We start from the raw sequence: 23797 nt of genomic DNA on the forward strand, positions 1-23797 counted from the left end.
TTTCTTTTGTTCTGAGCTGCCACCACCTGTCTGTTTTTGTCTTCTCATTTCAGCTGTGAGCTCAGCAAAGAGGCGCTCGCTCTCGAGCCGCTCTGCCAGACTTGGGCTTCAGCTCCCAAAAGCCGCCAATAATCCGTTTGCTCATTTTTATTCTGCGTCCCCTCCTTGTCACCCCCCGCCGGAGCCTTTTATAAACGAGCCGGTGCCTTACAAAGTCTGCTCATTACGCCTCAACGTCCATCTGACACGAAACTGGTAAGTACGTTACTCCAGATTTTATGCATTTATTTTTATAACTACCTAATTAAACAAAAATATTCAAAAAAATACTGAGTAACACTTATTATTTTTTTATACAATTTTTTTTAAGTGTTTTCTGTTGGGCTGTAACGGATTAATGGAATTTCCATTTATTTCAATAGGGAAGGATGATTTGGGATGGTGCTCAGGAAATAAATAATACAAATATATAATTAATAAACTCAACTGTATGTACGACAGCTCACTTGAGGAATACCGTGGCCAATCCTTTGTGGGTTGACCTTTTGCCATGTTGCCGTGGTCTGAATGTGCTTCATGGTTCACCAAAGCTCTCAACAATGCGAAACCTTCATCCATCATGTTGATACCTTCGTTGGGATATGTCCCTGTTATTAATCGTTTTGGTGACCACTGTCAACATTTAGCAAGCCACAAAAAGAGTGCATTATCGTGACCAGCCAGTGTATAAAAATCTTTTGTGTTCACCCTAAAAGGTTCCCCTCAGGTCGAACCTGATGCAAGCCGATTCAACGGTAATAGGAGAGCTGGTTGGTGTTAATAGTCGCCGGCTGACTGGTTCTAAGCCTTCCGCCGAGCAGGCGTCCTTTGGAGTAAATCAAATTAAAACAAGAATGATCAGCCGTGTAATACCTCGGCCTTATCCCGGCTGACCATGATTCAGCCGCGGCTTTGCCGTATTGTCTTTCATCAAAGGTGGAGAGTCATGTCATATGTTATATGTATTTCACAAACTTTTTATTAAGTGGTTTTGAACTATTCGAACCAATTAGTGAAATATACCGTACAGAGGAACTAAAAGTCTACACACCCCCTGTTTGAAAGTATAGGCGGAAATGTTTTTGATATCACAAAAACGATATTTTTTTCTTGTGTTTTAGTATTACAATGTCTGATGTAGAAGATCATGGGTGAGTAAATGATTTTTTTCCCATTTACCAAATATGATTTTTGACTTTTTAACATGTGCTGTATTTATCTGATCTAGCGTCCACCAGGAAGGTAAGGATAACAAAATTTTATTTATTATTTATTTGATCCCATTTTGACCTCTTTTTCCTCCACAGAAGAAGATGAGCAAGGAGAAGGAGGTAAGCAAGTATGGGAGGATTCTTTTGCCAATGTTTGCTTTTTGGTGCTTTTCAATCTTAATCTTCTGCTGTTTTGTTGAAGGAGAACGGCCTAAGCACAAGTGAGTATTTTGTGTTACGTTCACTCTGTAAATAAAGATTTATTTTAATTTTATCGCTTAGTAATTTATTGGACAATCATATTTCTTCTGTTTGTTTGTTTTACAGGCCGTTGGCCACACAGCTCGCTCCCCCAAAGATCCCAGAGGGCGAAAGAGTCGACTTCGATGTATGTTGTTGTTTTTTTTACAGTATTTTTTTTATTGTGATTTTTGTTTTTGTGGTTTGCCATCAGGATATCCACCGAAAGCGAATGGAGAAAGACCTTCTGGAGCTTCAAACTCTGATTGATGTCCATTTTGAGCAGAGGAAAAAAGAAGAGGAAGAGCTCATCGGGCTGAAATCGAGGATTGTAATCGTTTTTTTTTTTTAAAATGCAGAATACACAATTAAAATCCCAGATTCACGACTTTGTGTTCCAGGAGAGTCGCCGGGCAGAAAGAGCCGAGCAGCAGCGCGTGAGGGCGGCAAAAGAACGTGACAGACAGTCCAGGATTGCTGTAAGTAGCCAGCTTGAGTTTTCGATATCGTTGCCATCTCAAAAGGTCGTAGCCATGAAATGTAACTATGGCATCTCCAGGAGGAGAGGCAGAGAAAGGAGGATGAGGAGGCCAAGAAGAGAGCAGAAGATGAGGCCAAGAAGAAGAAAGTGCTCTCCAACATGGGGGCTCACTTTGGAGGATTCTTGGCCAAGGTTGGAATTTGGACAAACTGCGGTTGATGTTACTGACAAGTCGCTGGGTGCAGGTGGAGCAGAAGAGGGGCAAAAAGCAAACGGCAAGGGAGATCAAGAAGCAGACGCTGTCGGAGAGGAAGCAGCCGCTGGCCATTGAAGACTTGAGAGAGGACGCACTCAGGTTACTTTGGATAGTTGCCATTTTAACACTTTTTGACGAGTCACATGGACAATACTTTTTCAATGCAATTGTCTTTTAGAAAAAAAGCCGGCGAGATGTGGGAATGCATCTACCAGCTGGAGTCGGAAAAATTTGAGCTGGCGGAGAAAATGAAGCGGCAAAAGTATGAGGTGAGTCCAAAATTGCAAGATGGTGCATTTTAAAACTCAGATTTATTTTATTTATTTATTTTTGCAGATCACCGTCCTTCTGAACAGAATCCAGCATGCTCAAAAATTGTGAGTCGATGACACAAAGCAGTGTGGGTACGATATACTCAAAGATCTTTTCTTGTCTTGGAGCAGCAAAAAGGGTCACGGTAAGGCCAAGTTTGGAGGACGCTGGAAGTAAGTCGACACTCTCAAGTGACAAAAAAACAAAGTTGGCGATGGTCTTCTGGGAAGAACTTTGCAGTGTCACATCACATAAATAAATTGCTGTGTTGCACGCAAAACTTGCGGTTTCATAATTAATCGTCCGGCCAGTTTAATCAAGCAATATTAGCGCGTTGCGACATAAGATAATGACATTTAATTATTGTAAGCATCATAGTCATGATATTTTTCCAAAATTAATCACTGTGTACAAACAGTGTCACTTGTCCTTCGGTTGAAAAAAAACATGAAGGTCATCACTCTTTGCCTCCGAAGATGGTTGGAATCCGGCTTCCAGACACAAGCTGGACACTCGCTGGGCAAAACCAGCTTCTTGCTCTTTATTTAGGTCCAAAATGTACCTGGAGCAAAAGCAACATGAGTGAAAAGGATGCTAAACATCCCTCTCTGTTGTTACCATGGTAACAAGCCTTGATGATATTCCATTTTTAAAAAACTCACTTGGCCAACTCCACGATGAGCACAGCGTCTGGTGCTGCAATCTGCCGGATATTCGGGCCCAAATGGTGCGCGCAGCTTAACAGAAGAGGCCACAAAAAAAAAAAAAAAACGTTTTACTTTTACTCCCTACAACAAAAAAAATTGTAAATATAATTGTATTATTTCTATCACCTAGCTGAGAAGTGGATGATGTCATAAAAATGGGCAAATTTGCATTTTTCCGCCATCTTCCCAAGGGAATCCAAAGGCAGGAAATTAACGGAGACCCCTTTAGGACGGATTAAATCTGAAAAAGGAATCACAAATCCCAAAGTCAGCACGTTGACTTTTCAATCTCCGATACTCCGCTTACCTCTGACCGCGACGGAGTTATGCTCGATATTTGTGAGTGGGTCCTGCTCCTCTGTGCTTGAGGGAGGAGTAGCCAGACGTTCTTGTCTCCTGTACATCAATCGGAATATTTCCAGCATATTTGCAAAGGAAATATCCTGTGCTGTCTGCAGATAAAACCACAATAAGTCTTTTTCGACGCATTTTCACTTCTACTTGATCTCATGTACCTTCATATGATGGCCGTTCTGCGTCTTGAGCAAGCTCTGGTCTTCGGTCTCGATGCCGAAGGCCAGGTAAGGACTGGACGCGATGTCCCCCCAGTAGCCCCTCAGGGCCACTCTGTCCCCTCTCTGGTTGAACACACGAAACGACAGCAAGGTGGGGTTGCTAATTTGGTAGACGCCTTCTCTCAGTTCAAAGGCCAGGCCGCTCTCCCTCCAGCGCACGTACTGATGCTTGTTGATGACGCCACACTGTGGCGAGAGTAGAAATAGGCACAGCTAAAAGATTTATCCATGTGTGTTGGGATTTTTTTTTTTATTACCCCCTTCTCATGGAGCTTCATATTTAAGTCCCAGTCAAAGCAGCCTTTCTTGGCGTCGTAACGTGTCCCGAGGTGCTGCCTGACTCGGTAATCCCACGCCTTGGAAATGGAGACTGGAGCAGTAGAAGAAGACTGCATCCAGGATTTAAAAATCCTGGCCAGCTCGTCACGCTCCTTGAACTAGACACGTTTCAAAAAGTGAGTCTTTTTGCAAACGGGATGTTTTACAATCGCTCGGGCACCTTGAGAAGAGACGTATTGAGGCAGGGGTGAACGTCTGAATCGGGGATGTCACTGACGTGGAGCAGAAGCTGCGACGCAGCACGTTTCACCGTCTCGTCCGTTTGATTCCGGATCACGCTGTTGCCAAACACTTCCAGGAACGTCTCTGACTTCTCTAAGAAGGTTAAAAAGGCCGCGTTAAATGGTACGTTTTGGAAAGGTGCAGAAAGACACCCCTACCGTTAAGTCCCATCATTTCCTGGGGAGTCAACGCGATGTAAAGTAGCAACATCTGTCTGGCAACCACCTCCATGCAGTTTTCAAACAGCCATACCTAGAATGAAGCAGAAACATGTTTACTCCTCATCATTCTCTCCCTCCCTCCCTTTCGGATGTGAGGCTCACATTGAGGACATCCTCATCCCTCAGACCAGACAAGGTCTTCAGAATATGTCTCGGATCTCCGCTGCCGACCAGTAAAACGTTGACTTCCCCTTCATGTCTCACGGGGCCTGGTTAGATGAAAGAGACTGCACGATTTGGACAAATGTATTGGGACACTTGGTCGATATATTGATATATTGGCATTTTTTCTTGTCCCAATACTTTTGTCTTTATAATATACAGTGTTTGAAAAGTACTACAATTATTGTAAAATGATTGGATTCATTTGCTGTAAATAGTTAATTTAATTTCTATTGTATATCATGAAACAAGTATTGTACAATTTATAAGAAATTCTAGATATCACGCTCCTCTGATTGGCGTTTTCCCACAGTATTTTATTTGCCTTTTTAATTTATTATTTTTAAAATAAACCTTTATTGTGATTTATTCTTAATTAAAGACGAAAAATAAAGATCTAAAACTTATCAGTATGGCCTTTAACTTTTTTTGTGATGCGGTTCTGCCTCTAAAATTTATTTTATTTACTTTTTTTTAAATCATTCAAACTTCCCAGGTTTAATTTTCACATTCTCGCGAGAGTTGATCGCAACACTTGTGGGCCAGCACGTTCTCGCGAGAGTTGGTCGCAGGTGATTTTGTATGTATGAACTTGTACTTCGAACACAGTTTAATGCAGTCAGTATCCCTCGTAAATAAAACATGTTATACGAGGGGGGAGAAGACAAGATAAGAATAAAGATATTTGTAAAAAAATAAAATAAAGGTCAAGTGTTTTTAAAGTTGCTGCTAGCACACCTGTACTGAGAAGGTCTCGAGCTGGACTGAAGCCCCACCAGTTGATGCAACCTGCGCCTTCTGACGGCCGTCCGGCGGTCATGGTGTCTCGGGAAAACTTCAGCGGAGTTCCGTGGACGCCAAACTAACAACCGTGAGTGTGTTGGACCGAGTTTATCGCACAAGTTAGCCTACAAGCTAGCAACTTGTGTTGAGCTATCGTTGCCTGGCAACCGTTTGTTTGTGTTTTACACGCATGCGCAGTCTGCTAACAGATGTAAATTGTGTTTTTGCCCTTTCTACGTGATAATTTCAAAGCGACGTTGCGTCATCATGTTTTCTCTTTTATAAGTCAAGGTGTCCACAAAATATGTTCATTGTTACTGATTTTAAAATAAAATGACAATTAGATTCTTAATTGCCATTGCACAATGCACAACGAATTAAACTATAAAGTATCTGTTTATTTCAAATAGAATAGAGGATAGAATTTTCCACAAAAGTCAAATTGTATACAAAGACATGCACGTTAATATGAGCAATAGCATACATACAGCACATTTACATTTGTTTTTATGGCATACAGGTCTACATAAAGGTCTTATTTCACAAAGGAAAAGAATTCTAAAAAAAAAAATGCTCTTACACAAAAATTGCCTCGCCTGGTAAGAACAAATACCAACACAGCATTTAATCTTGATTAAATTTTGCAATCAAAACATGCAAGGGAAGACACACACCCCAAAAAAAAAAAAAACAGCGAGTACCCTTCAGCGAGGTTTGGCTTTGAGCGCCGAGTCGACTTCCTCTTCTGGCAACAGCGTGTGCCACTGAGCTACCGGACGTCTAGGATTGGCCAACATGTCTGACCAGTGGCGGAGGCCTACACCCGTGGCTCCATAACCCATGAAGGTCTTTCCGATGGGATCGTTGCTGCCCAGTTTATCATAGTCGTACACCGTGATGACCACCTGCACTTTCTGAATCAGGCAAATATTTCCATTTGTTAATTCCAAAAATCCAATATATGCACAAAATAAAGAAATACTCATTTGTAGCCACAAATTCATCCACGGGCTCACCTGTATCTGTTCAAAGGGAACTTCGAAGCTGAAGCTCTCATTAAAGTAAGGATTGAGTGTGTTTTTCTTGACTGTTGTCTTCTTCTTCTTGATACGTTTTCCATTTTGCTGCAGGACAATCTTCACGAATGGATCTTGAGAAGATAGAAAAGAGGCAAATGACAACAGGTAGGTAATCCCTTGTATTTTTGTGGGCCACCATTCTGGTGATCTACTTTCCTTAATCCTTAAATAAATATAGATATTTTTACTTTTATGCAATGACACTCTGACGTCACAAATTTACCCGATAAGCCCCCGACATCCATTTTCTTCAGATTCTTTGCCTCCATGATATTCACTGTCAGTTTCCCAGCAGTAGGGACGTATCTCAAAGAGATGCAGACGTCACCCAACTTCTCCTGTCGAGGAATACGCTCATAGTTAGGGTTTCCTAAAACCAAGATGAAGGCACGTGGGAATGAACGAGACTCTACCTCTTCCTTTTCCACACTCTCCAAGTCCCTCCACTGTTGCATGGGTTGTCCCAAATCGACGCTGTTCATCGGGATCTTGATATCGCCGATCATGTCATGCTTGGAGAAACGATCGAAATCAAAGACCTGAAGGACCAATGTCTTTCCGCCCAACTCTGCGTAGGGGATCTAGAGAGAAGCAAATGACAATGAGGCACTTGAAAACAAGTTCATCCAACTAGTCCTCCTTACCTTGAAGAAGAAAGTCTCGTTAAAAACCGGACACAAATTCTTGCGCTGAACCTTGGTTTCATACTTCTTTTTTTTGTCCGGCAACAGGAAGACTTTGACGTAAGGGTCTGAGGTGCCCCCCATGTCCATAGCAGCCAGATCCTGAGCCTGAAGGATTCCCACGATGAGCTTGGTGGGAAAGAGAACGACCCTCAGGTTAAGGAATTGATTAGAATTATTTCTTTGTGTCGCAGGAGAGCCACCTGGGAATCTGTGAAGTTGTAGTCCAGCGAGAACTCCAATTTGCCCAACTTTTCCTGCTCTTTCTCCTCTTCCTCACCTTCCTTCTTCACCTCGCCCTCCTACAAGGACATCATCATCACAGTGAGTAGTCTTTTACCATTAAGGGGTGCTGCAGGGTTTTGTATCGGGGCCCCTCTTAGTTGGGATTTACCTTCTCTCCAGTCTCGCCTTCGCCTTCCTTTGCCTTCCTGCGACGCCCTGTCTTCCTCTCTCTCACTTTCTTGGGCTTTTTCTTCTTTCCAAAGCATTTTTTGAAAACGCAAAAGATGAAGCACGCCACCAACACTAGTACCACCAGCACGATGGCTCCTACCGCCCACATGGGAACTGCGATAAGATTAAAAAAAAAAAAATTAGGGATAGATTTCTGATGTTCATGATTCGTTTGCAATAGCTCACTGGGTAGCCGCTCGAGTTCATTCATGAACTTGTCCTTCATGTGGTTGTAGTCGTGGCCGGGGTGATGCTCGGTGTGGTCGTGGTGTTCCGAGCTGTGGTGCTCGTGGTGAACTTCCTCCCCGGCCTCCTCAGATTCCTTCTCGGGCATCTCGGCGGCCCTGCGGACCCGAAAGCCACCGTTCCTCAGCAGCCTCATGTCAGCTGCCAAAATATAGCACAGCTGCGTATGTACACTGTTGTAATCCCCACGTCGGTCTGTTGGAGTGTAGAACATCTCTAAGCTAGAAGCTCGACATGGCTGACCCTAATCCCTCTGTTTGCCCACCCCCCTCCAACCCCACCCTCACACGTTTTCTCTCCGTCTCCACCTAGTTTTCCCTGCTTTTGTGCTCCTCGGCTTGCACGTACGTGGATTTAACTTTACAGAATTAATCATGAAAGCTTAGATGAAAAGTTAGCTTTATTCCTCATGCTCAATTCGGATGCAAAATTAATTTAACGTTATTATTGTCAATGTAGCTGGCACAACTTTGATACATATTCTGGATCTCACTAGATTACGTACCTAATAAAGTGTCCCGTTAGTGTCTTCCCTGGATGATGACAATCTTAACTCACCTTTTTAATCATAACGTAAACATATTCTCACTTTATCACCTTTTTATTGAGTTATATATATTTTTTTCTCCATCAGTGTGATAAATCGATTCAGATTACGTAAATTGAATTTTCTAACCACTCGATTACATCATCTAAATAGTACCGCGGGTTCTTAGCCATCTTTCAGATGAATTAAAACAAAATAAATTTTACCTGATCGTTTTTATTCCTCTGACGGCACCCCAAAAGTTCCGTTTTGTGCTGGAAGCCGTCACACGCGCATCATTCCCTCGACACGACTGGCAGCCTCCCTGTGCCCGTGTCCATCAAAGCTAAAGCCCTGGCAAATCACTCGAGCAGTGTTGGAACTTAATCTCCCCCCCCCCCCATCACTACTTCCACTCATCATATTAAAATGCTGACCACACATCTGTTGTTTTACGTACAATTGAAACGGTCTCCGCTTTTTGGATTGTAACTACCACACGTGCGGAACAATTGTTTTTCTCACAAAGTGTCAAAAAGTTCCTTCAAATGACATCGTTGCGTTCATCCATTAGTGACCATAGCGACCCAAGCTTTCGCTAATCTCCTCAGGGTAGCTTTGCAACAGAGTCGACATGGCGTCCATCTAAACTCTTGAATTTGGTGGAAGGCTTGGGTCCGTGCATTATTTAGGGCGTGTGTGTGTTCCTGCATGACGAGATTACACTATGCGGCTGTGAAGCAAGGGCGACGTCCTTCTTATCTTTGCCCTAACATGACATTTTGTCGGATTTTTTTCAAACAGACCTTGTGTGCTTCGGGCCCAATGTCCAACTTCAAGTGGGCACACTAAACAAAGTCCTGCTTGTTATCTTTACTGTTTTCTATATGTTGGTGCTGACCTGGCTTATTATTGTATTTCTGTACACAGAGTGCTTGGAATAAGACAATCTTGACAAAAATGAGGTGCTGGCATAGTTGGAGTTTATTCGGAGGTCGACCAATAGGAATGTAGAAAATGTGAAAATGTTACTTGGGAGCACCGTAGTGGTAAACAAGAAGTTTGTTTGGAGGTATTCTTGGCATCTGCACTACAACCATAAAAATGTAGCCATCTTGCAGCTAACGAAGGTTGATTCTTGCTTTTCTTTTTTTACAAGGTGTGTTTGTCAAAGAGGTATTCTCCCATGAAGCCGTTGCTTTCGGATTTCGTGATGCGTTTCAGGCTGCCCATGTAATCGCCCAACTTTTTGATGGTGTCGTGGCTGTCGGTGAGGAAGTTCTGCTCGAGGAAGTCGCAAAACTACAGAAAAAAAAAAGACTTATAAAGAGGCTTTGAGGCAACAATCCCAATTTTAGTTTACCGTCAAACACATGCTTTTAAATTAATCACAATTTGGCCTTCGGAAAGACAATTTAGCTTTATGCTAACAAACAATGCAAAACCCCATAGAACGGCTAACTTACATGGGGGTCACGATTGGCGTCAGCCTTGCGGTGTGCTTCCAGAATACACGTGTTCATGGCCTTCTGGTAGTCCAGGGAGAAAGACATTGCATCCAGACCACCTTTCCAATCCTCCCTAGTTGGTTTCTGCAGAATACATTACTTTAATAAACATCACTGGGGGGGTTTATATGACAACAAAATGTAAACTTACAGCAATAGTCTGCAGCAAAATGCGACCCCCTCTCATGTTCTGATAACCGAGCAGCTTCTCGGCTTGTTCTTGTTCCTTTCCAGAGAGCTCCAAGAAAAAGCTGGCAAATTTATTCAGGGCAACGTCATCCCTGTCAAAGTACATGCCCTATAGAAGACAACAGTGCAGACTAATGAGAACTACACTTACCTCCCAAAAAAAAAAAAAATAGGGCTATTTAGTTTTGGGGTAAAATACATGGATCAACCGAAAATACACGAGAACTTTTCCAGAATAATTTGATTTAATGCAAAATGGAGTTATTATAGATGACACAAAGTACTGACTCTATAAAGGACATGTGCATTTAAACATTAAGACGAGGTCAAAGTTCACCAGCAAAAACATACCATGCAGCTTCTCCACGAAATTTCACTGACGTGCATTTAAAAGTTTAGACAAAGTTCACCTGCAAAAGGTTATCGTGCATTTGCAGTTGACCCCAAAATTTCACCGAATGTTTTTTTGCAATAGAATATAATTACCAGAGAAAGGTAAGTGTAGGACGCTTTTAGTTTTAAGTTGACGAGTTTGTTGATGTCGGCCTCACACTCAGCGTGGAGGTTTTGCCTTACGACAGACTGCATTTCCTAAAAAAAAATTAAAAAATAAAACAATGTTTGCAAAAATGTCAAGGTGACTACAGCAGTAAAAAGGTTAAGCACGCTCACCAACAACTTTTTCCTCCCTTTTTTTAGCCTGGCGTCGTTCCGTGTGACACGTTCGCCTTTGGGTTCTTGAATGCAACTGCGACTCCCCCTTTTAAAGAAGAACACAAAAGAAAAAAAACAAAACAGGACCAGCTAGCATTGGCTAATTCGCTTGGTGTGCTTATGTGTCAGTCTCTACTGCCACCTGTCGTATTGGGGGCTCATTGCAACTTGATAATCAAAACAATAGAAGGCCAAAAATCCGCAATATCTGTTGCATTATCTAAACATTTTAAAAATTAGTCAAGTAAATAATATGAATAATAAATTGTCAGATATTTTTTTTAGTTTATGTAATCGAATAAATGGTTAACATATTTATTGTATTTAATTATATACCAAAATATCTGTAAAAATAATTTGACCTGATTTGTTTTATTTTCTCAAATGATTGAGTAGTTTATTATAATTAATTATCTACGGTATTTAAAAAGTTGCTATTAAGTTGAGTTGTTTGTTTGTTTTAGAGTTTTTTTTCTGTACGTCGATAAAATCAAAAGGCTCAAAAGACTTCATGTGAAGTAGCACTTGAATGTTTTGCCTGTAATGTGTGAAGGTCATGATGAATAGAGTGTACAATTCTCACACCTTTATTTCCTCAATGCGACCGATAAATCTGCAAAGCATATCAAGACTGATGATTTTGACGTGTGTATTGCGTTCATAAGGAAGTTACAGGCAGGGCAAAGGTCTTTGTGCTTGTAAAAAAGGGACAGAAGTGAAGCCTTGCATACATGATAGGGAAGCAGGGGTTTCCAGATGAGGGCTCGATTAAGAACGAAGTGGACATGTAGTCAATTCTGGTCAAGTTTTTGACTTGGAGGAAATGGCGGCGTTTATGAAGCATTCAAGCTGTGACTACTTGTTGCTGTTCGTTGCCTTGAATCTCCTTTGGGTAAGGTTCTCTTCCACTTTGGTAAAGTAATATATTGGGGAGGAGGGATTTAAAATGTAAATCATTTTTATCTGCCTTAAATACGTTAAATTCTGTTTTCAGGGCGCCTCAAACTCAATTGAAACATCAACAAGACACACAACAGCGAGCAGTGCAGAAGTCCCGACGCTTTTTCCTCCCACCTTGCCAAGTAAGGATTACCTTCTGTTCCTCACGTGTGAGATTTAACGTATTCACCTGACTTGAACTCTTTTTGTCTTGTTAGCTCCTAAAAATGTTGCCAACGTGACGGCGCAGGACCAAAACGAAACCAGTATCACACTCAAGTGGGATAAGGTGGACAATATCTCCACATACTTCCTGTTATATGATCTCCATGGCAACAGGAAGGAGGAGAGAGTGGACCCTTCCCCGGATCAGAAGTATGTCACACATGTGGTCGCTTTCCTCTCTGCTGGAAGGAAATATCATTTCCGGATCATCACCGAGTACTTGGGAGTAAACAGCTCTGGATTTGAATTTTCTGCTCTCACAGGTAGGTCATACTTTTCTTTTTTTTTAGAGTCAGAAAAAGTGACATTTATTTTTACATTGTAGCACCCCAGAATGCAAAAGGCTTCAAATCCATCCAAAGAAATACCAGCAGTATAACTCTGCAGTGGGACAAAATGGACAACGTCAGCTACTACATTATTTCGTTTAACAACTTTGAGGAAGATGTCGGCGCAACCGAGGCTGAGCGAGTCACGCGTACATTCGCAAGACTCACAAGCGGCACCGAATACGTGTTTACGCTTTTCGCCGTGTTTGAAAACGTCCGCAGCAGCGGGAACAACCTCACTGCCGTCACAGGTAACAAAATATTTGGACTTCCTGCCACTATTCAAGTACGTTTACATTCACACTAAACTCCTTTTCAGCCCCTGAAGATGTTGAACATGTGGATGTGGTAACCCAAAGCGAAAGCAGCATTACTCTGTCCTGGAGCAAAGTCGGCAATAGCACAACGTACATCCTGCATTACGGTAACCACAGCGCTCACATCGGGGCCAACGGCTCTGCGGTCGATCCAAAATCCACGGTGACGTACGAGGTCTCGTCACTCGCCCCCGGGACGAAATACAACTTCACTCTCTTCGCCGTGTTTGGGAACGTTACCAGCGCCGGGTTCACCTTTGATAAAGCCACGGGTACGTAGCGTGCTAGCATGCGACTATCTCACCTTTGCTGCTTCAAATTATGTTTTGTTGTCTTCAGTGCCCTCAATGGTGACAGCAGTCCACGTGACTGAACGTTCTGACACCAGCGTGACTCTGATGTGGGAGATAACGGAGCTGAACTGGAGCTACTTGCTTCGCATTGATGAAAAAAACGTCACCGTGACTCCAAACGGATCATCAAACGTGTCCCGCTCGTTTACATTGCGACCTGGTTCCGAGTATCGATTCACTCTGGTTACCTTATTCTCCGGGCTGGCTAGCACCGCTTACAAGGGATTCGTTGTGACAGGTATTGAAAAAAAAAAATCTTTATGCTTGCGGTCTTTAATAAATTATTTTCTCCGTAGCCATTAACTGCACCAATGTGAGCTGGCATGTCACGACCTCGTCGATCCAAGGGACGGTCGTGGGTTCGTTCACAAACGCAACAGCCTCCAATGGGTCTTCCCCTCATGTGAGTCCGGAAGGTCATCACGTGACCTTTCATGACCTTTATCCGGGCGCCACCTACGAGGTGTCGCTGGAATACCGAAAGAATTCCGCTCACTTTTTGCAATGTCAGCACAAACTGACAACCGGTGAGTATCAACCTAATCTGGTTCCGCGCCAAAGCGGATATTTTACATTATTATATTTCCACTTCTCGTTTAGTTCCACCTGATTTAACCGCTCAGTGTGAGTATCGGAAATCCGGCTACTCTGTTTTCATCGTTTGGGATAAGCCGGACGGTTTGTGGACAGCCGTGGAGGTGAACGTGAGCGGACAAACGCACAGAGTCCAAGGTATGAAAGAACGACATATCGAAATCGGCGGATTCCAACCGGCGAGAACGTACGCGGTGTCTCTGGCCTCACTGTCGGGGAGCGTCAGGAAATCCAAAGCGTACGTTTTTCAGTGTCCCACTGACCCTCGCGGTAAGTTGATGTGCTGCGGCACGCTTACAGTATTGCGCCATCTGGCGACCTAAAACATATTTCCAAATGTTATTTAGGAGTTATTACAGGGTCGGTCATTGCTGTCTTGCTTTTTGGGGCCTTGGTGGGTTTGGCCGTTTTTGTTTTGACAAAAAGACGAACGAGCACCAGGTAGGCAGTGCACATCATACTGACAACTTCTCGTTGATTGTGAGTCTAATATTTGCTTTTTTTATTATTAGGAAGAAAACATCATCATCAGTTGGAGGCGGCACAGTTTCTACTAAAACATCCAAGCAAGATTTTTTTTTTTCTGGGCCACAAAACTGCAGGTAAATAACCTACAAGATACAAAACAAAAAAGTGGACATTTTGTTTAAAATCTAAGAAACATTTTAATATACAATACAGTGGTGCTTTGAAAAATGAGTGACTCAAAGTTTTCCAAATATCTTTTTTTGCTTTATAGCAGCAGTGACAGAAATATTTTGAAGAGGTTTTATTTATGCTCTCATTTTCAGTTTATTGTCAAACTAACATTGTGTATTTAAAGCAACCACTTTAGTCTGCTAGCTTCAGGCTAATGCTAACCTAGGCAGTTGATTAAGAGATGTCCGTTTACCCTTATCATCAAACATGAGCTCACGGACGGAAAGGCAATGATGTCATTGCATCACCTCAAAGCCCCTCCCGCCCCTATCTGTCCATTCATATTGCTCTGATACCACCAAAGCCAAAAAAGGGGTCGTGGGGATCACGGCAATCATTTCATGAAGCGGCGGCTTTATTTGAGACATTGATGCATGGGATCGGTTTACTCGTATGTCATAAACAGTAAGTTGAAATCCTTCTGTTCTACTTCCAGAGATGTTCCTCTTGCAGAGTTCCCCGACCACTTCTCCAAATTGAGCATGGACAAAAACAGAGGCTTCAGTGAAGAATATGAGGTCCTCCTAAATATATATATTTTTTAATGGTTTTTATTTTGTCTGAGCAAGCTCCCAACCTTCTCACTCCAGGGCCTCGCTGTCATCGGCCTGGAGCACACTCGGAATGTCGCTCTGGTTCCTGAGAACATGGAAAAGAATCGCTTCACCAACGTCCTGCCGTGTAAGTGCGTGAAAAGTTTTTCCACTCTGCGCCGCTGCTTTAACTTAGTTCTCACCCGGGATAGACGACTGGAGCCGAGTGAAACTCCAAACTACAAACGGGAACTCGGACTACATCAATGCCTCATACATGCCAGTAGGTGGTGCTATTAATTGATAACAATCAATACGATCAAATGATCTTAGTATCTAAGCCTATTTGACCTCGACAGGGTTACAACAGCAGCCGAGAATACATCGCCACTCAAGGTCCTCTCCCGTCCACGGTCGGCGACTTCTGGAGGATGATTTGGGAGCTGAGAGTCAACGCCATCGTCATGGTAACCAACTGCACCGAAGGAAGACGGGTATGTGTTAGTCACTTTTTAATAAGCGGATATTGAGAAGCAATTGTGTCTAATACACATTGTCACTTTTTTTTTTTCCAGACTAAATGTGAACATTACTGGCCTGCACATAACGAGACTTGCCTTCATCAAGGGCTGATGATCACCACGGCATCCGAACAGCAAGAAACCAACTGGACGTTGAGGGAATTCCGAGTGAAACATGTATGATTGAGCTTCTCAAAATGTGTGTTACGCCAACCAGCATCTGATTGTGATGTTTTATAGAAAAGCAGCACAGAAGAGAGGACAGTGAAGCATTTCCACTTCACCGCCTGGCCCGACCACGGAGTCCCTCAGTGTACGGATGTCCTGATCCAGTTCAGGGGGCTCATTAGGCGCCACATGGAAACAAATGGGAGCAGAACCCCGACTGTGGTTCACTGCAGGTATGACGCTTTAAAAAACACATGACACCCACATCTGAAAAAAGAGGAACCGTTGTGCAATAAAGATAACAAGATCCGTTAGAATGGATGACACATGAAATTATATTTCTCTTTTAGTGCCGGAGTAGGCAGGACGGGGACCATTATTGCCTTAGATGTTCTGCTTCAGCAGCTGTACAGAGATAAGGAAGTTGGCATCAACACCTTCGTACACAACATGAGACAGCGGCGGCCGCACATGGTGCAGACTGAGGTAACGGTCCTCGTGTTATTCTGGTTCCCCAAATAATTCTGGTCTCTTTCCAGTCCCAGTATGTTTTCCTGCACCGGTGCATCATGGACTGTCTGGAGTCTCAAGGAGGTACTGATGAAAGCATATACCAGAATGCGGATCTAATTTATGCAAACGCCACAGCACTACGGGAGTTTAGCAAAACAGCAGTTTGAATCAGAACGGCACTCCAGAGGTAATCTGTTGTAGGCTTAGCTGCTCCAAAATGACTCACAATTTAATTCAACTTGTGCTTTGTTTATAACTAATATAAAAGAAGACTTTAACTGTATAATTGAGTCTAGATTTTATTTGATACATTTTTATCCAGAATAAGAAATGACACACCAGGTGACCATAGAATATTTAACAGTATTTTATTTACAACGACATTTTGCACTTGTAAAGAAATTAAATATATTTAAGGATAGTTGAAACAAGAATGAAGCAATGTCCCACTTCCTGCGTAAAAAAACAACAACAAATATCGTCATTCTTGTTTCAGACTAGGTAAAACAGTAAAATTATTATCGATGAGTTCCTGTCGGGCTATCAGGACGTCCGGCCGGATACCTGCCGACTCAGCGCGCGGATTTCTCGGCTGTAGGTCCGCAAATCTCTCCATTCCGTGGGGCAGGGGGACTGAAAACTTCTTGGCGATGTTGTGCAAGACACAGCAGGCCTTTATGATGTTGGTTAACCTGTGCTGCTCGAAGCCAAGTTGAATCAAACATCTGAAACGCCATTTCAGGGAGCGTCGCGTCTTCTGCGTCACCTCGTGGATCTTGGCGTGGGCTGCGTTGAAGTTTCTTTGCGGCTCGTCTCGAGGCTCGGCCACAGGGGTCAGCACGCGTTTGCTTAAATCGTAGCCTTCCCCTCCTGTCAAGAAAGTAATTGTGCATTAAAAGACAAAAAGCCAGATATAATGACACGTTTTAGGGTGCTGTTGCGCTGCTGTCCAACAGGAGGCAGCATTCTTACCTATGATCCAGTATTGTCCATAGAGTTCTTCCTCAATTTCTCGTCCTCTAAACGAGGTGCCCCACAAGTCTTGTTCGTGCGTGCCGCCAGCGCAACATTGTTCCACACTCAAGATGTTTCCGTCCAGGTCGCAAATCATCTGGCATACAACGGACGGGTAGCCCAGAGAGTTGACGTATAATCCGAGCGCACCTTCGGCGATCCTGAAATGAGCCGGTGCCAGCAGGCCCAGCACGTCCGGGATCCCGCAGGAGTCCGCCACCATTTGAGCCATATCGATTTTGGCTTTGCGCGTTTGCGGGAACGAGATGAACTGATCCGACAAACCGGCCACCACTTCGGACACGGTGAATACGATGTTGTCGCAGCAGTCGCTCTGCACATTGAAGCGTTTCTTCAGGGCGGTGGAGTAAAATCCATGGGCGTAAAAATTGAGCGTTATCATGATCATCGCGTCCAAGGACAGGGGAGTGAACAGGAATTTCTTATTGCGGACGCGCACGATGTCAGCCACGAACTCGATGCAAGCGCGGGTCAGGTGGAACAATTTGAACAAACTGGCGTCGTCATAAAAGTCGAAACAGCTCCGACACTGCGACTCCACTTCCTCGTCGTCGTCCAGGAGCTCCGCCTGGACAGCGAACCACATTGGCAAAGGGTCCGACATGTATGTAAACAAACTAACAAGACGCTCCAAATAGCGCTTTTGAAGAGCGGCGAATTCCGGATGTGAGCATTGTTTACTTCCCTCGCTGTCAAGTCTTGCGTAAATAAAATATCGCTATCGCCCCCTTGTGGACGCAATCGGAACAGGCGACAAAAGTACTCAGTACAGTCATGCAGGTAGACCACATTTGGTACCACGGCAAAAAAAAATATACTTTTAAAATCATTAATTTGTTTAAAACTGCTTAAACCGTATCGTAAACATTAAAAAAAGAGCAGCAGTGGCATGGCAAATCTAGTCACCCGAATTTCGGGTAATTATAACGTGACGTGGCACAACAGTGACAGTAAACATAAAATCACTCACTTTGAATTCCCTGAACAAGTCGGGGTGCCTGTATCTAAGGTGTTTGGCCATGTTGGACGTGCTTCCACGTTTGGTGCATACACCTCTCAAGCATGTTTTGCACGTTGGCTTGTTCAAATCTATAATTGCTCCGGTTGTATCCGTCTCGAATGCAAAATATTTCCACACACGACTCTTTAAGCGACCTGGCTTCCTAACAAGCCGGAGTGTTGAACTTCCACTTTCACTTGCTGAAGCCATTGCTGTTATAAATATGAAAGCACGAAAGAGTTCTTCTTCTTCAGCCGCTAAATGCTGCTCCGTGCTGCTCGCATGCGTATACTGCCCCCTTCAGTTCCGGCACAGCTCGCCGAGTGAAAAGTTAAATATTCGGTTGACGGTACCACAAAAAAATCAGGTATTGACGTATTTTTTGTGCGTTAGTACCAAATTAGTATCGGTTCTTGTGACAACCCTAGTTGTATTAAAAAAAACTCCCATAAAAAGTGCTGATTCAACGTCTTTAATTGAGTAAACAAAAAGTCATTTATAGGAACCGCCACGTTGGTTAAAATTTAGGTGACAAATAGAACATTTTATTGATGTCACTGATGGGAACATCCTTCAGTCTTGGTATTTGACCCTTCTGGGCAACTTCACCCCTCTGGCTTTGTGCAAATCCATCTAAAATATTTAATGGGATAAGAGATGATGTTTTATTGCATTTGTCTTGTTTAATTAAAAAAAAAAATACTGCATACCTGTAATATTGTCCAGGGATTCGAGTGGTGCTGTATTATACATATTGATTCCAAATAGCAACACTACAGAGACGCTTAATGCAACCAGCAGATAGATTGGTGCAGCGAGGGCCCAATACCTAAAAGACATAATTCAAGTTGCAAAAATAAAATATACGGAGCATGTGTACTGATAACTGAAATGTCTCTTTACTTTTGAGGCCAATAAGTGAGTCCGACTGAATGAAGCCACTCCTCGGGTATGTATGCCCACACGCAATAGAGAACTAGAGGGGGAATCAGGATAAATGGACATGACACACAGAACATCAACACAAATCAAATGTGAGACAAACTTACAGAAAGCAAACTGTGAGCCGAGGAATACAACAAAGCCATAGATGGCCCTCTCAGGCACGGGAGAGGGGCTGCTTTCCATCATGATCTGAAACACATTAAAAATCACGATTAATTGCAATACTAAGGATTTAATTTAAAAGCATGACTTCGATTCGTCTTTACAGAAACGGCACAGATCGATGACACTTGACGCACTAAACTGTACAAGCCATTTTAGAAAGAAAAAAAAACAGACATTAAATACGCAATTCTACCAAGTTGGGAAAAATGTAAACACACATTTTACATATCTGTCACTTTGTTTTGGGGAATGTTGCACTGGTCAAATGTGTCCGTGTGATACTTGGCGCGGCTGGAAACGTAGAAGAAACTGTTCCTCAATTAAATGTTCAATTCTATTTTTATTCTTGTGTATGGCTGTGAAAATAAACAAGAATAAATCTAATTATTTTTTATACAAATATATTTTAGTAGCTATTATCCGCTGTCCACCGCTGGAGGAGTGTTTGTCTTACGTGTGTTTCTGGTATACATATTTGAGTGTTACACCATACGGAACTGGCTTTTCTGCGTGGTTCCGGAGAGAGGAAAGTTTGCACATTGGCGTTTGTGCACGCACATGACACGAATTTTTAAACAACATTTTCGCTTTTGACGTGTTTATGCCATAATTTTGCACGACGGAATCAGTTTTACAAGCGTGTCCTAGGAAAAATACGCATGACGCAAAGACGACCTAACCGCGTGGATGAGAATTTCTCACCAAATCTATGAGTAAGAACCGTTCAAATAAAAGTGGTCGTAATGTCTGAGATAAAAGCGAAGAAAAAGAAGCAGATATCCTCCGAAGTTGGAAAAGACAGTCCTGTGAAAAAGAAAAAGAAATACAGGATACGAATGAAGTTTAAAAAAAAGGCCTGCGTCCAAGACTTGGACCCAAATCAGCCCACAATTCCTCCAAAAGATCCCAAACACTTTTCTGCCAACTGGAAAGCATTACAAGAGGTAAGCCTTGTTGAGTACGTGCCATAGATGTGTAAATATTTTTTTGTCAATGGTTACCGTGTTTTGCATGAGTGAAAAATAGTTTGTGAATGTTAAATGAACAATTTGTTGTTATATTCAACACTCTCACTGCTTTTCACAGATGCTAAAGTCCAGTGAGATGACGAAAGTTGCTCCTAAGGTATCGCAGCAACAACCTAATGGCCCTCTTCAAGTAAAGAAAGACAAACCATCCAAAAATGCACATCAGAACAATACCTCCAATGCAAAGACTTTTTCAGCACCAAAAGCCAAACACAAACAGGCTAAAAGTCCCGTTGTGTCAGACTCACAACAGACAACCAAAAGAAAAAAAAACCCGGAAGCAAGCGCCCAGCAAGCGGCCAAGAAGCAGAAAGTCCAGCTAAAGGAGTCCAAACCTACAGAGTGCGTCGTATTTTATCAACATTAAATGCAAACATTTTTATTATTTTTTTTTGCTCCTGCAGGGAGGACATTTGGTTTGACGACGTGGATCCCGATGACATTGAAGCAACGGTGGGGGCCGAAGCGGCTGACATCATGAGGAAGAAGCAGGGCATTTGCAAAAGTGAGCCAGAGACCACACTGGTCAAGGAGAAAGCCTTTGAGGGGTGAGTGGCCATTCATACATAGTGTTAGCTTCAGTGCCCACCCTCATGTTTTTTTTTCTCCCCCCCCCCCTCCATCTTCAGTCTCACCAGAGCCGTCGCCATCGACTGCGAGATGGTTGGCGTGGGTCCCGACGGGGAGGACAGTATCTTGGCACGCGTGTCCCTCGTCAACCAGTTTGGGAAGTGCGTCTATGACAAGTTTGTGAAGCCCAGCGAGAAGGTGACAGACTACCGCACGGCCGTCAGCGGCATCCGGCCGGAGGACATCAAGAACGGTGCGTCAGCGATTGTCCCATTTACTCAACATTTCTGAACAAATATTTGTCTCCCAATTTCAGGTGAGAATATAACGACTGTGCGGAAGGAAGTTGCTGAAATCCTCCAGGGAAGAATAGTGGTTGGCCACGCTATACACAATGACTTCAAGGTATCCATGAAATGAAGTGCGGAGTAGATAAAATCATTTCTGTGTTTTCATGCTATCTTGTCTTTAAGATTTTGCTACTGGATCACCCCAAAAAAAAAATCAGAGACACTCAGAAGTATAAACCCTTCAGGAAAATCGCCAAGGTAACAACAGTTGCACAGCCATGCCGGATAAAACAATCTTGTTGTTAGATAGAATGTTGAATTTTTTTTCTTCCCTTTTAGACAAATCGACCCGCGCTTAGAGTGCTTGTTAAAGAAATTCTCAATGTCAAGATCCAGCAAGGCGAACATTCCTCCGTAAGTCATCGATTTCTCCTTTAAGGCACCTAATTGTGTGAATTCAAATTAAAAATCCCGCTTTGGCCGCAATTCCGTATTCGCCGTCGTTTGAAATGTTGCAGGTCCATGACGCGCAGGCTACCATGAGGCTGTACACGCTTGTCAAAAAAGACTGGGAGGCCCAGATCAAAAACAAAACGGAGGAGAAACCAGACAAGCGAAAGCCCAAAATCCCTAAGAATGCAAACAAGCGTCCTGGAACAGCACGTTTGTCCTTTTAATGTGAGACCCTCACTTGTTATTTCAGAAAAATCTCAATTTTGTCTTTGTGGTCTCCTTTTGGATTGTTGGATCCTAAAAGTGACTGAGATTTGTTTTTTAAAGAATCATCAAATGAATGTTTAGTAGAGAACAAGCCAAACAAGAGAAGTGTTTTTTTATTATGAAGCTATTTATCTATGAATGCTTATACAAATAGCTGTAGTATAAAAAAAAGTCTTAGCAAGACTTAAATTCAAAAACACTGTATGCTGACATTTTGCAACCAACAAAGAAAAGCCCAGAAAACCACAAGATTTCTAGTTTTGTTGTTTTGGTACTGTGCCACGAATAAAAATGACAAAAAAAGCGGTAAGTACAATTCTAATGATTAGCTTTTTATGGATGAAAGCAAAATTCTTTTTTTTCCTCAGTCAAGAAGGCAAGCATATTTTCCCACCCTCCCAGCACTGGACTTCATTCATTTGCGGCAGTCTTCACTGTGATTTATACCCCAGCATGATTTAGCACGTTAAAGCTAATGAAAAATGGTCCAGTCTCAAAGTAACGGACTTGGAACTCAGATACTGCCAAGGCTTTTATAAAGCCTCCAGAAAATAAATCAACTCTGCTGACAAAGGCATTTTTATTTGCATTTATGTCCATTTCCATTTGAGCTGGCAGTGTTGGGACCGCCTTGTCATGCGTTTTTTATCCTCTGAGGATATCACATCTATGTTTTCTCCTCAAGCAGACAGACTTGACATGCACAAGTCAATGCTTTTGCAAGTGGATTTTTTTTTTCATAGTGTAGCTTCAGTTAGCCACTAGATAACATTAGCAAGCGAGACATACTTTATATCTATATATTTTTTAGTCTCAGTCTGGCAGGTATTGAACAATTCTTCAAAAAAGGCATGATTGCACTGCCCTCTTGTGGGTAAAACGAGTAATTGCATAAATTAATCATGATCTGCAAACTGAATTCTTTATATTGCCTTCAATTGTGTTTTTTTAAATAATACACAATATTATATTTCAACATTCCTTGCTAAAAAAAAAAACAGAATCCCTCTAGGCTGGAACAAATTAAAGACATTTCAATTCAATGTTGAACTTTACTACTAAAGCTGTGGTGCTTGACCACCCAAAGTGTGTTCCGGTCAGTTGCTAGGCTGCTCATTTGCGGTCCTTTATGCATGAGCTGCTCTGTGCAGCCGCCTGTCTGTTGACTGATGCTGGCGCTTGAGTAAGAAGCCAGTTGAGCATTCAGTATTTATGCAGCTTGATGAACAAATGCAGTCAGCTACTTAACTCACAGTTGCCGCCCGAAGTGCTCGTGAAAGCGGCTCCTGTGAATGCTGTGGCCTTAAAAAGTCCCCCGTGCAACTTTTACATGAGTCCATTAAATTTGTTTGGGGCACTTGTGTGTCATTATCTTAAAATAAACCAAATCTCCTCACTATTAATGATACCACTTACTAAAGGCCTTCATCACCTAAAACGTGACCTCATTTTACTTGCTCATTTTTATTCCGCATAACTTCAGCAAACTTTTTTTTGGGCTTAATGAGCTTCTGTTGTAGACTTGACATGTACAAGGAAGGTTTTTAAACGGCCTCATTTAACAATAACACAAGCAGCTTGAGAGTCGGCACACAACTCGACTCATCTTGTCGTCTTTCCTCAGCTCGTTTCTCGGCGGCCGCACGCACCACGGATACGAGCTAGCACTTTTTGTTCTTACGCAACCACTGTAATTTTCACGAGATTATATGAACCACTCACTCTTGGCATTTCCTGTCAATAAGTGCATTAGCAGTCCTGCCGACTGTCGGACATATGCAATGCTAAGTCTGTATATCAAATCAGAAGTTCCAGTTGAAATGAATTGAAATGACATTAATCTGTTCCAGCAGCACGTTTTTATTAAAGACAAATGATAAAAGCTTGATATGAGAGCATGTTAA

At 42.6% G+C, this 23797-nt stretch overlaps 8 protein-coding genes across 13 annotated transcripts; 3 read left to right on the forward strand and 5 right to left on the reverse strand.

The window, feature by feature from the left end:
• Nucleotides 1-43: 43 nt before the first annotated feature.
• On the forward strand, nucleotides 44-2819 carry LOC148382677 (troponin T, slow skeletal muscle-like). Of its 2 annotated transcripts, XM_088359925.1 has the most exons (13): nucleotides 44-255; nucleotides 1161-1190; nucleotides 1268-1281; nucleotides 1347-1370; nucleotides 1453-1471; nucleotides 1578-1638; nucleotides 1705-1821; nucleotides 1892-1969; nucleotides 2050-2163; nucleotides 2217-2326; nucleotides 2406-2496; nucleotides 2564-2604; nucleotides 2671-2819. In XM_088359925.1, the coding sequence occupies exons 2-13, from the start codon at nucleotides 1168-1170 to the stop codon at nucleotides 2714-2716; spliced, it is 738 nt and encodes a 245-aa protein (XP_088216051.1). In that variant the 5' UTR covers nucleotides 44-255; nucleotides 1161-1167; the 3' UTR covers nucleotides 2717-2819. The 2 variants fall into 2 exon arrangements, with proteins under 2 accessions (XP_088216051.1, XP_088216050.1); XM_088359924.1 differs by having other exon boundaries at nucleotides 144-255; nucleotides 1347-1471.
• dnaaf3l (dynein axonemal assembly factor 3 like) lies at nucleotides 2509-5726 on the reverse strand. Its single transcript, XM_088359894.1, has 10 exons — nucleotides 5504-5726; nucleotides 4706-4812; nucleotides 4541-4634; nucleotides 4321-4475; nucleotides 4079-4258; nucleotides 3762-4007; nucleotides 3554-3698; nucleotides 3373-3487; nucleotides 3202-3276; nucleotides 2509-3101 (listed from the first exon to the last, which is right to left on the reverse strand). Exons 1-10 carry the CDS (start codon nucleotides 5583-5585, stop codon nucleotides 2960-2962), a joined length of 1341 nt encoding a protein of 446 aa, XP_088216020.1. The 5' UTR covers nucleotides 5586-5726; the 3' UTR covers nucleotides 2509-2959.
• Nucleotides 5727-5925: 199 nt separating this feature from the next.
• On the reverse strand, nucleotides 5926-8933 carry syt5b (synaptotagmin Vb). 3 transcript variants are annotated; one of them, XR_015854016.1, is made up of 9 exons: nucleotides 8766-8933; nucleotides 7953-8153; nucleotides 7705-7880; nucleotides 7514-7612; nucleotides 7272-7439; nucleotides 6851-7208; nucleotides 6565-6698; nucleotides 6164-6462; nucleotides 5926-6126 (listed from the first exon to the last, which is right to left on the reverse strand). XR_015854016.1 is itself a non-coding variant. In XM_088359893.1 (9 exons), the coding sequence occupies exons 2-9, from the start codon at nucleotides 8146-8148 to the stop codon at nucleotides 6253-6255; spliced, it is 1266 nt and encodes a 421-aa protein (XP_088216019.1). In that variant the 5' UTR covers nucleotides 8149-8153; nucleotides 8766-8933; the 3' UTR covers nucleotides 5926-6252. The 3 variants fall into 3 exon arrangements, 2 of the variants coding, with proteins under 2 accessions (XP_088216019.1, XP_088216018.1); XM_088359893.1 differs by having other exon boundaries at nucleotides 5926-6462; nucleotides 6851-6965; nucleotides 7041-7208; XM_088359892.1 differs by having other exon boundaries at nucleotides 5926-6462.
• A 747-nt stretch (nucleotides 8934-9680) lies between these two features.
• On the reverse strand, nucleotides 9681-11073 carry LOC148382680 (ferritin, lower subunit). The gene is made up of 5 exons (XM_088359926.1): nucleotides 10908-11073; nucleotides 10722-10826; nucleotides 10198-10344; nucleotides 10005-10130; nucleotides 9681-9840 (listed from the first exon to the last, which is right to left on the reverse strand). The coding sequence occupies exons 2-5, from the start codon at nucleotides 10821-10823 to the stop codon at nucleotides 9691-9693; spliced, it is 525 nt and encodes a 174-aa protein (XP_088216052.1). The 5' UTR covers nucleotides 10824-10826; nucleotides 10908-11073; the 3' UTR covers nucleotides 9681-9690.
• A 574-nt stretch (nucleotides 11074-11647) lies between these two features.
• LOC148382681 (receptor-type tyrosine-protein phosphatase H-like) lies at nucleotides 11648-16574 on the forward strand. The gene is made up of 18 exons (XM_088359849.1): nucleotides 11648-11841; nucleotides 11944-12031; nucleotides 12107-12376; nucleotides 12439-12693; nucleotides 12762-13031; nucleotides 13099-13350; nucleotides 13409-13639; nucleotides 13713-13976; nucleotides 14054-14147; nucleotides 14219-14308; nucleotides 14842-14923; nucleotides 14996-15086; nucleotides 15151-15221; nucleotides 15298-15432; nucleotides 15514-15636; nucleotides 15700-15860; nucleotides 15978-16113; nucleotides 16167-16574. Exons 1-18 carry the CDS (start codon nucleotides 11773-11775, stop codon nucleotides 16305-16307), a joined length of 2823 nt encoding a protein of 940 aa, XP_088215975.1. The 5' UTR covers nucleotides 11648-11772; the 3' UTR covers nucleotides 16308-16574.
• Nucleotides 16492-18443, reverse strand: LOC148382682 (putative nuclease HARBI1). Of its 3 annotated transcripts, XM_088359897.1 has the most exons (4): nucleotides 18146-18443; nucleotides 17113-17743; nucleotides 16907-17010; nucleotides 16492-16837 (listed from the first exon to the last, which is right to left on the reverse strand). In XM_088359897.1, exons 1-4 carry the CDS (start codon nucleotides 18383-18385, stop codon nucleotides 16622-16624), a joined length of 1191 nt encoding a protein of 396 aa, XP_088216023.1. In that variant the 5' UTR covers nucleotides 18386-18443; the 3' UTR covers nucleotides 16492-16621. The 3 variants fall into 3 exon arrangements, with proteins under 3 accessions (XP_088216023.1, XP_088216022.1, XP_088216024.1); XM_088359896.1 differs by having other exon boundaries at nucleotides 16492-17010; nucleotides 18146-18440; XM_088359898.1 differs by lacking the exon at nucleotides 18146-18443 and having other exon boundaries at nucleotides 16492-17010; nucleotides 17113-18134.
• Nucleotides 18444-18631: 188 nt separating this feature from the next.
• On the reverse strand, nucleotides 18632-19581 carry pigp (phosphatidylinositol glycan anchor biosynthesis, class P). Its single transcript, XM_088359928.1, has 5 exons — nucleotides 19504-19581; nucleotides 19225-19309; nucleotides 19079-19151; nucleotides 18886-19004; nucleotides 18632-18808 (listed from the first exon to the last, which is right to left on the reverse strand). Exons 2-5 carry the CDS (start codon nucleotides 19304-19306, stop codon nucleotides 18693-18695), a joined length of 390 nt encoding a protein of 129 aa, XP_088216054.1. The 5' UTR covers nucleotides 19307-19309; nucleotides 19504-19581; the 3' UTR covers nucleotides 18632-18692.
• A 179-nt stretch (nucleotides 19582-19760) lies between these two features.
• rexo4 (RNA exonuclease 4) lies at nucleotides 19761-22203 on the forward strand. Its single transcript, XM_088359899.1, has 8 exons — nucleotides 19761-20229; nucleotides 20372-20655; nucleotides 20718-20861; nucleotides 20943-21136; nucleotides 21200-21288; nucleotides 21357-21431; nucleotides 21513-21587; nucleotides 21692-22203. The coding sequence occupies exons 1-8, from the start codon at nucleotides 20029-20031 to the stop codon at nucleotides 21848-21850; spliced, it is 1221 nt and encodes a 406-aa protein (XP_088216025.1). The 5' UTR covers nucleotides 19761-20028; the 3' UTR covers nucleotides 21851-22203.
• The last annotated feature ends 1594 nt before the right edge of the window (nucleotides 22204-23797 follow it).

The sequence above is a fragment of the Syngnathus floridae genome, chromosome 18, assembly GCF_059516105.1.
Source record: "Syngnathus floridae isolate MCC-2025c chromosome 18, RoL_Sflo_1.0, whole genome shotgun sequence".
In the NCBI taxonomy this organism is placed as follows: domain Eukaryota; kingdom Metazoa; phylum Chordata; class Actinopteri; order Syngnathiformes; family Syngnathidae; genus Syngnathus; species Syngnathus floridae.

What these genes read in the sequence shown, in the direction of transcription:
- rexo4 (XM_088359899.1), top strand. Translation starts at nt 20,029, where the DNA reads ATGTCTGAGATAAAAGCGAAGAAAAAGAAGCAGATATCCTCCGAAGTT. An exon ending in AAGGAGTCCAAACCTACAGA is followed by an intron (nt 20,656 to 20,717) that starts GTGCGTCGTATT and finishes TTGCTCCTGCAG; the next exon opens with GGAGGACATTTGGTTTGACG. An exon ending in GCCGGAGGACATCAAGAACG is followed by an intron (nt 21,137 to 21,199) that starts GTGCGTCAGCGA and finishes TCCCAATTTCAG; the next exon opens with GTGAGAATATAACGACTGTG.
- syt5b (XM_088359892.1), bottom strand. Translation starts at nt 8,148, where the DNA reads ATGAGGCTGCTGAGGAACGGTGGCTTTCGGGTCCGCAGGGCCGCCGAG. An exon ending in ACAACTTCACAGATTCCCAG is followed by an intron (nt 7,440 to 7,513) that starts GTGGCTCTCCTG and finishes TTTCCCACCAAG; the next exon opens with CTCATCGTGGGAATCCTTCA. An exon ending in TTCCCTTTGAACAGATACAG is followed by an intron (nt 6,463 to 6,564) that starts GTGAGCCCGTGG and finishes TGCCTGATTCAG; the next exon opens with AAAGTGCAGGTGGTCATCAC.
- LOC148382681 (XM_088359849.1), top strand. Translation starts at nt 11,773, where the DNA reads ATGGCGGCGTTTATGAAGCATTCAAGCTGTGACTACTTGTTGCTGTTC. An exon ending in TTGCCTTGAATCTCCTTTGG is followed by an intron (nt 11,842 to 11,943) that starts GTAAGGTTCTCT and finishes TTCTGTTTTCAG; the next exon opens with GGCGCCTCAAACTCAATTGA. An exon ending in TGAATTTTCTGCTCTCACAG is followed by an intron (nt 12,377 to 12,438) that starts GTAGGTCATACT and finishes TTTACATTGTAG; the next exon opens with CACCCCAGAATGCAAAAGGC.
- LOC148382682 (XM_088359896.1), bottom strand. Translation starts at nt 18,385, where the DNA reads ATGGCTTCAGCAAGTGAAAGTGGAAGTTCAACACTCCGGCTTGTTAGG. An exon ending in ACTTGTTCAGGGAATTCAAA is followed by an intron (nt 17,744 to 18,145) that starts GTGAGTGATTTT and finishes TTCGCTGTCCAG; the next exon opens with GCGGAGCTCCTGGACGACGA. An exon ending in TGGACAATACTGGATCATAG is followed by an intron (nt 17,011 to 17,112) that starts GTAAGAATGCTG and finishes CTTTCTTGACAG; the next exon opens with GAGGGGAAGGCTACGATTTA.
- LOC148382680 (XM_088359926.1), bottom strand. Translation starts at nt 10,823, where the DNA reads ATGCAGTCTGTCGTAAGGCAAAACCTCCACGCTGAGTGTGAGGCCGAC. An exon ending in TTTTGCTGCAGACTATTGCT is followed by an intron (nt 10,131 to 10,197) that starts GTAAGTTTACAT and finishes TGTATTCTGCAG; the next exon opens with AAACCAACTAGGGAGGATTG. An exon ending in ACGCCAATCGTGACCCCCAT is followed by an intron (nt 9,841 to 10,004) that starts GTAAGTTAGCCG and finishes TTTTTTCTGTAG; the next exon opens with TTTTGCGACTTCCTCGAGCA.
- LOC148382677 (XM_088359924.1), top strand. An exon ending in GGAGAACGGCCTAAGCACAA is followed by an intron (nt 1,472 to 1,577) that starts GTGAGTATTTTG and finishes TTTGTTTTACAG; the next exon opens with GCCGTTGGCCACACAGCTCG. An exon ending in GCGAAAGAGTCGACTTCGAT is followed by an intron (nt 1,639 to 1,704) that starts GTATGTTGTTGT and finishes GTTTGCCATCAG; the next exon opens with GATATCCACCGAAAGCGAAT.
- dnaaf3l (XM_088359894.1), bottom strand. Translation starts at nt 5,585, where the DNA reads ATGACCGCCGGACGGCCGTCAGAAGGCGCAGGTTGCATCAACTGGTGG. An exon ending in TCGAGACCTTCTCAGTACAG is followed by an intron (nt 4,813 to 5,503) that starts GTGTGCTAGCAG and finishes TCATCTAACCAG; the next exon opens with GCCCCGTGAGACATGAAGGG. An exon ending in TCAATACGTCTCTTCTCAAG is followed by an intron (nt 4,259 to 4,320) that starts GTGCCCGAGCGA and finishes AAACGTGTCTAG; the next exon opens with TTCAAGGAGCGTGACGAGCT.
- pigp (XM_088359928.1), bottom strand. Translation starts at nt 19,306, where the DNA reads ATGATGGAAAGCAGCCCCTCTCCCGTGCCTGAGAGGGCCATCTATGGC. An exon ending in CGGCTCACAGTTTGCTTTCT is followed by an intron (nt 19,152 to 19,224) that starts GTAAGTTTGTCT and finishes TTCCCCCTCTAG; the next exon opens with TTCTCTATTGCGTGTGGGCA. An exon ending in ATCCCTGGACAATATTACAG is followed by an intron (nt 18,809 to 18,885) that starts GTATGCAGTATT and finishes TAAATATTTTAG; the next exon opens with ATGGATTTGCACAAAGCCAG.